This window comes from Prenolepis imparis, unplaced genomic scaffold, assembly GCF_030444845.1.
Source record: "Prenolepis imparis isolate NDT839.2.m4 unplaced genomic scaffold, iyPreImpa1.0 SCAF_78, whole genome shotgun sequence".
Taxonomy (NCBI): Eukaryota; Metazoa; Arthropoda; class Insecta; order Hymenoptera; family Formicidae; genus Prenolepis; species Prenolepis imparis.
Window position 1 is genome coordinate 131,909 of NW_028141236.1, and position 8,745 is coordinate 140,653.

Here is an 8,745-nt window from a genome sequence, read left to right on the forward strand (position 1 = left end):
TAAAAATAATATTTACAAATTTATAAAGTATATACATTGTTTATGGAATCAGTCAATCTATAAAAAATATTTTTTCTTTTATTTTCGATACGTTCCATCAATTAAAAAAAAAAAACTGTATTAAGTATTTTTTACTATATTATATATCCTATATAATATATTTTGTACCTTATGTAATATAAATAAAATATAAAATATTTAGTTCACACACACAATATACTTACTTCAATACATACTTCAATATACTTGTAAAATAAATTTGTTAATATTATTATTTTAGATTAGTCTATAAAGGGAGAAATACAAATAAATATTATCAATTTAACAATCGTTTTGTGAAAAGGGGGTTAAAAAAAAATAGGAAAGAAAAAAATTATACTAATTTTTGCCGTAGATCATGGAGAGATATCTGTACAACTAAGAAACACTTTTTTGTGCATAAACTATTAGTACAGAATATAAAGTAAGAATATCCGTCTCTTCTTTTCCATTATGCAGCTTAGAATTAACTTGACTATCTCTGTATTCTTTAACTTTTATTTCCGTATATCTACGTGCAAACTCATTCATGAACTCCTCTCTTAGATTATACGACATATTGTCCAAAAATGTAAAAGTATATTGTGAAGTAAGTATGGCTATTGAATTTAAAAAAATATAATTAATTTACAATTACAAATCAAATAAATAAGAAGAAATAATATTAAAAAAATTATATTAATCACATATTCTGGAATTTAATTTTTGCATGCATGTCAAGGAAAATACTTACGTAGAAACTTTTCTGTATTCTTATAAGTGTTATCTCCCGATGACTGCAATGATGAACTTGAAATCCGATATCTTCAAGTATTTCTATTAGCTCTTCGCGAGGTCGGGCCGAATAATGAAATGCTCCAACATACTTTTTTTTGTCCTGTATAAAGATAATTGACAGTCTACAGTTAAAACATTGCAATAGAAGCAATACACACACACATGTAATATTTAAATATTTATATATAAAGAAAGGGATTTTATAGATAATGCCATCTGTTATATATTTGATATTGATATCTTCGCAGATCGATCAGTAAGTAAAACAAAAAAGTGTATCCAAAATTAAATGTTAAATAATACAAGAATGTAAAGCAACTAAATCTATTTTATATGTCAGTCATTTATAAGTGTATGTACACTCGGGGGATTTTCAAATATTGCTAAAGATATTTTTACAATCAGAATTTATGCTACAATATAATTTTACATCATATTTCAATGTAATAATATTCCCCCCCATATATGATGCATATCGCATATCTTGCGCCAAAATTTCTAAGGCCTCAAAGATAACTGTGTTACGTGCTATACTTAATATCAGCATAGTTTTACCAGGTCGAAGCATACGATAAATATTCTCAAACGTTTGGCTGTTAAACAATGAAGATGAATGTTAATTATTGTAATTTTGAAAATATATATCTATTAGAATTAATTTTTGAAATATAGTTATGTAAAAATATATTAGTAAAATTATATGCAAAAGTTCTTTCCTATAAAAAAAATGTTAATTTACGTTTATTTAATAATCTTACTTACCGAATGTCACAGCACCATTGCAAAGCATAAAATGAGAATATGTGATCGAATTTCGAAATATATTTCTTGGGCAATTTTTTCGTTTGAATATCCAACACTTCGAATTTGAGTCGTTTCTTGTCACCACACGTATTGTTCGCGTATTCGATTATATTTTGCATAATGTCTGTACCTTTATAATATATAATTGTTATATTAATTAATATTAATTATTATCACAATGTATGTGTGTGTATTTGTGCGCGCGTACGCGAGATGTTATAATAATCTGATTTATTATTTTATAATTTTTTTACCAATCATTGTTGCTTTTGGATCAAGCGCTGGAAGAAGAATATTCTTAATTTGTTATATCCCCGGCTCCACAACCAACATCCATACATTTTCCGGATATATTTTTTAGCTCTTTGGCAAACTCGTTCATTAAAAGTGATGTAATGTTTTTGTTATTATCAAATGAATTGTATTGCGCTGGTTGTATCATGATTTTATGATAATGTGTAAATAACTAGAATATAAAAAAATATATAAAATATAAAAAGATATATAAAAAGATTGAAGGAAATGAACTAATAAGAGCCGATGTCGGCATTTTAATACGCAAATATTTTGTGTGTAATTATTCTATATTTATGCAGAACGTTTCTGTCCTTTCTTTCGATCATCTTCAGCTTATCGTTTAATAATACAAGTTTTCGGTATAATGTATGAAAAACAGCATTCACTGTTTATACAATAAGCTAAGGATGGTCCAAAGAAAGTACTAAAATGTTCTGAATAAATTAAGAATAATTACACACAAATTGCGAAATAAACCATACTGTGAAACTGGAGATAATAAGTTCAAATAAATGGTCAAAAGAAGTAGAAAAAAGTAGAAAAGAATCTTTACGAGTTACCTGAGTAAACTTGTCTCCGCCGCGATTCGGATGAAAATAATAAAGAACTTGTGAGAATGTGAAAGACATGTCTTAACCCATTTTTATATGATACTCGAGATAATCAATTCATTTTGCGCCGAGTTTAATATTATGATTATGCAAAAGAACTAGTAATAATTATTACGAGTTATTTGAATAAATTTGCCTACAAATTAATTGCGACTGGGTTAAACATGCACTTTTTTGTAAGAGAGATTACGAAAACGTGAAACATACTTCTAAACTTATTTGTATACATATCAAGCAACATTCCTGACAGGATTGTCCCTACAAAAAAAAAATGCTGAGATTGCAATTTCCGCGAAATCGTGATACAATTTTTGATGGGGGATCGAAGGCGTCGCTTCAGATATCGGCCCGACAAGGGCAACTAATTACGAGCACTGATGTAAATCATATTAGCATTTTATTATATACTTGACTTCGCACTGATACCGCGTTGCTTGATACGTATACAAATAAGTTTAGAAGTATATATGTTTCACGTTTTCGTAATCTCTGTTACAATAAAGTGCATGTTTAACCCAGTCGCAATTACTTTATAGGCAAATTTAATCAAATAACTCGTAATAATTATTACTAGTTCTATTGCATAATCATAATATTGAACTCGGCGCAAAATGAATTGATTATCTCGAGTATCATATAAATATAGGTTGAGACATGTCTTTCACGTTCTCATAAGTTCTTTATTATTTTCATCCCAATCGCGGCGGAGACAAGTTTACTAAGGTAACTCGTAAAGATTCTTTTCTACTTTTTTTCTACTTCTTTTGACTATTTATTTGAACTTATTATCTCGAGTATCACATAATTTTAGTTTCATGTAAATTATAATTTTGCATTTTTCGCTTTTTAACATTATTTGAAAGTCAACTAGTAGCTTTTAAATGAGACAGACAAGACTAGTAAATAGATATTTTTAAGCCCTACCACTTTTGTTTGAAAGATTTTTTTCTAAAATGCATAGTTTATGAAATATTCAACCATTTTCAGACTTTCAACACACACTGTATGTGTAATGTAAATTATGTATATCTAAACATTAAATTCTCTACATCTAGTACTTATTTTTTAATAAATAAATATACAATTGATTTTATTTTGAAGATACATTAAGTGTAAAACTTAAAAAACACTCATATATGACTGTTCCAATAATATAATCGATAATAAAACTTAATTTTTATAACAATTCCCGCTAATAAAAGCTAGTGTGTCGGAATTAAAACGTAAATTTATTGATTTCAATTAATTACGAAAAACTCTTATGGTTTATTACGCAATTTGTGTGTAATTATTCTTAATTTATTTAGAATATTTTTGTACTTTTTTGTACCATCCTCAGCTTATTGTATTAAAAGTTAAAAATGAGTGTTGTTTTTATACATTATACCGAACTTGTATTATTAAACGATAAGCTGAAGATGATCCAAAGAAAAGACAGAAACGTTCTGAATAAATAAAGAATAATTACAAACAAAATATTTGCGTATTAAAATGCCGACGCATCGGCTTTTATTAGTTCATTTCCTTCAATCTTATTATATATCTTTTCATATTTTATATATTTTTTTATATTCTAGTTATTTAAACATTATCATAAAACCATGGTACAACCAGCGCAGTACGTTTTATTTGATAATATGTGCAAAAACAATGCATCACTTATAATCAACGAGTTCGCCAAAGAACTGAAAAATATATCTGGAAAATGTATGGATGTTGGTTGTGGACCCGGAGATATAACAAAGGATATTCTTCTTCCGGCACTTGATCCAAAAGCAACAATGATTGGTAAGAGAAAATAATAAATTACGAAAGATTATAACACTCGCACGCGCACACAAACATACACACAATAATGTAATAACAATTAATATTAATTATTGTTAAAATATATATTATAAAGGTACAGATATTATGAAGAATGTGATCGAATACGCAAACAAAACATACGGTGACAAGGAACGACTCAAATTCGAAGTGTTGGATATTCAAACGAAAAAATTGCCCGAGGAGTATATTTCGAAATTCGATCACATATTCTCATTTCATGCTTTGCATTGGTGCCATGACATTCGGTAAGAAAAATTATTGAATAAAAATAAATTAATATTTTTTTTTGTAGAAAAGAACTTGTAATTTTACTAATATATTTTGACATATATGTTTCGAAAAATAATTCTAATAAATATATATTTTCAAAATTACAATAGTTAACATACATTTTTGTTGTTTAACAGCCAAACATTTGAGAATATTTATCGTATGCTTCGACCCGATAAAACTATGCTGATATTAAATATAACGCGCGACAAAGCCCTCTTTGAAACCTTGGAATGTTTGGCACAAGATGTGCAATATGCATCGTATATGGAGGTGAATATTATTACATTGAACTATGATGTGAAATTGTATTGTAGCATAACTTCTGCGTAATTGTAAAATTTCAATCTTTAGAAATATTTTAAAATAATTCGAGTTCACACTTATAGATGAGTGACATATAAAATAGATTCAGTTCTTTACATAAAAACTTGTATTATTCGACATTATTAATTACAGTATCAAGTTTGGATACACTTTTTTGTTTTACACACTGATCGGTCTGCGAAGATATCGATATCAAATATATAGCACAAATGGCATTATCTATGGAATCACTTTTTTTTATATATAAATATTATGTGTGTGTGTGTATTACTTATATTGCAATTTTTTAACTATTGATTGTCAATTATCTTTATACAGGACAAAAAAAAATATGTTGGGGCACTTCATTATTCGGCTCGACCTCGTGAAGAGGTAATAGAAATACTTGAAGATATCGGATTTCAAATTCATCATTGCAGTCTTCGGGAGATGAAAAATTGTGTGAATACAGAAAAGTTTATATGTAAGTATTTTCCTTGTCATGCGCGCAGAAATAAAATTCTAGGCTATGTGATTAATATAATTTTTTTATATTACTTTTTCTTATTTTGTAATTAATAAATTAATCTTATTTTGTTCAATTCGATAGCCATGGTTACTTCACAATATACTTTTACATTCTTGGACAAGATGCCGCATAATCTAAGGGAGGAATTCAAGAATGAGTTAGCACGTAGGTTTACGGAAATAAAAGTTAAAGAATATAGAGAAAGTCAAAATAATTCTAAGCTACGTGATGGAAGTGAAGAAACGGATATTCCTGCTATATATTCTGTACTGATTATTTATGCACAAAAGAATGTTTCATAGTTGTATAGATATCTCTCCATGATCTACGGAAAAAATAATTATAATTTTTTTCTTTCCTATTTTTTTCTTTCTACCTTCTGCTTACAAAACGATTGGATAATATTTACTTGTATTACTTTATAGACTAATTTAAAAAAATATATATTAACAAATTTATATTACAAAGTACGTTGATTATATATTTCATATTTATTTTATATATGGTACAAAATATGTTATATAAGATGTTTATAATATATGGTATTAATCATTTAATACACAATTTTCTTTTTAAAATTAATATGTACGTATCGAAAAAAAGAAATATTTTCTATATACATATATAGATCGACAGATTTCATAACCATTGCATATATACTTTGTAAAATAAATATTATTTTTACTCTCCACACAACGTAGTTCAATTTTAAATAACACCATGTATGTTTTTATTGCATACAAACAATGTATTTGTAAATATATTCATAAGATGGACTACTTTCTATTGCGTTTTCTTTAATAATTATCTATGATACATGTTTGTACCTCATATTAATATTGCTTTATATCGTGAGAAAGTGCATTCTACCTTAGACGAAACAATGGGTGCATACTTTAGAGGAATCCATTTTTCCGATTTTTAGTGGCACAACAACTGGCTGTTCATGTTCAGAACTGATAATAAATTCATAATAAATAGTAGTTTAATGATAATTAAACATAATTATTAGATCAAACAAATGATTATATTTTTATACTTTGATTTCTATATTTCACATTTCTATATCATATTTTAATATCTTATCTTAATATTTATTACTTGACAATAAAATTGATTTTATCAAAATGTATCCTGTTGTTGCTATTTCGTTTAATATTGCAAAATAATGTTTTAACCGTAATCTTGAAGAAAATTTGCATATAGTTAAAAACAATTTTACTTCCATTATATCGCCAATAAAACAATTAGAATAATCTGGAATTTCGTTATGTGATTCTCTTAATATTTTGTCAAAAGTACGAAAAAAATATGAAGCAGCCTCACATTCCGGATAACATAAGAAATAAAATGGCCACAATATTAACAAAAAATATAATTGCTTTTATATTTTAATTAACATTTCTGAAAATGAACAGCCAGTTGTTGTGCCACTAAAAATCGGAAAAATTGATACTTTTTAAGTATGCACCCATTGTCTCGTCTAAGATAGGATGCACTTTCTCACGATATAAAGCGATATTAACAGACAAACAACAAAACTTTAATTTTAATAATATAAATCGATATTTTGTCACTCATTGTTACTTTTGTAAATCCAACAAATAATTTATATATTTATATATATTGTTTATATATACGTGGACGATGAGTCTATTGAACATATGATTAAATAACTAGTGTATTAATAATGCCTTTTCAGTAACACGTATAGAGCAATCTGATTGATTGAAAATGAGATTAATAAATATACATAAAAATAAGTTTAGATTTATATTCACGTTTCACGTTTTCATAATTTCTCTTACAAGGGAAGTGTCCCTCACCAATTTTGATACGCTTTGGATATGTTGTAGAGCATAAAAAAATATTTGATCTATATTTTTTTTAGGTACTTATCTCAACGTTTAAGAGCTGAAACAACCCTTTGAAAATAACGGATTTTTATATATTTTCAGCGAATATCTGTAATAATATAAGGAATATAAGAAAATGTTTTATACAAAAGTTTTGTAATATTTTATATTCTTTAGAATGGCTTAATCATATATTTTGGAAACGTCAAATTTTTTAATTTACACTCTTTCCCCCTCCTTATTATTTTACGAAATTTAAGAATTTTGTTCAAACAAAAATTGAAGAGCATCGAATGCCAAATCCATCCATATATATTAATATTATTTCCATGATTCAATTTTTGGGAAAATGAAATGACAACGTCGTGATATAGGAGCCACGCTGTTGCATTATTTTTCTTCAGTTGCGCTGATCTGTTAATATATAACATAATATGCGATGGAAGTACATAAAGAAAAAGATATCCGAAGTGCCGTGTGCACAAAACAGAATCAAACAGTGTGTCGAAATAAATCATTAAGCAATGTTCACGAATATATTTTCTGTTTCTTTTTACGCTTAAAATAAAATCGTTCACATTGTGCTTATTTTTAATAATCATCTGATTTGGCTTTATCAATAGAACTACGAATAACTTTCTCCGGAAGATATACATTATCATCATCTGTGTTAATAGATCAACTCTTTCCGCTTCTGATTTATACTTAATTTTAATTTATCTATCGGGATACTTTTATCTATTTTGAACAAATGTTCGTATCAAAGTTGCTAGGATAACTTTCATCGAAATCATTGCATATCTTGTACCTGCAAAAGTTTAGAAATTACATGCAATTCAATTTTATTGTGATACATGCTGCTGTTTTATGATTTGTCCATATTTACCTATACAATTTCTGGTTCCTATGCTAAATGGCATGTAATTCTTATAAGATGTTCCTATTTTCTCAGGGAGAAATCTGTCCGGGTCAAATACCAACGGATTGGGCCAATATTTTTCGCTTCGATGTAATGTCATAATACTTATAACGACATTAGAATCTTTTTGTAAAATAACCTCTCCTGAAACATATATTTTTGTTTTTAATGTTATTATAATAGAAGCATAACAAACAGCTTATGAAATAAAACAATAGGAAATAGTAATATAAAATCTATTTTTGTTTTATTCTACAAGCGTGTATATTTGATTTACAAAACAATATTTGTTGTTAAAATTAGATATAATTTTTTCAAATTTCTTTTGTATTAAACTTAATGAGCACAATTTCTTGTGATCTTTTTTATATTTGATTTATTATATTCGACTTTTTCGATTTAATAATTTTTTGAAGATACATTATTTATAAAATATAGTTTCTTTAAAAGTAAATTTTTTTACATTTAAGCTATATACATACAATAATAATATGCATATAAAACTAT

The 8,745-nt window shown here is 26.7% G+C and overlaps 1 protein-coding gene and 1 pseudogene across 1 annotated transcript; one reads left to right on the plus strand and one right to left on the minus strand.

Annotated features, from left to right (window-relative positions):
• Positions 1–417: 417 nt before the first annotated feature.
• On the minus strand, positions 418–2,062 carry LOC145947415 (juvenile hormone acid O-methyltransferase-like; annotated as a pseudogene).
• A 1,174-nt stretch (positions 2,063–3,236) lies between these two features.
• Positions 3,237–5,897, plus strand: LOC145947417 (juvenile hormone acid O-methyltransferase-like). Its single transcript, XM_083057197.1, has 6 exons — positions 3,237–3,251; positions 4,106–4,316; positions 4,432–4,603; positions 4,766–4,901; positions 5,274–5,418; positions 5,545–5,897. The coding sequence occupies exons 2-6, from the start codon at positions 4,130–4,132 to the stop codon at positions 5,763–5,765; spliced, it is 861 nt and encodes a 286-aa protein (XP_082913323.1). The 5' UTR covers positions 3,237–3,251; positions 4,106–4,129; the 3' UTR covers positions 5,766–5,897.
• Positions 5,898–8,745: the final 2,848 nt, after the last annotated feature.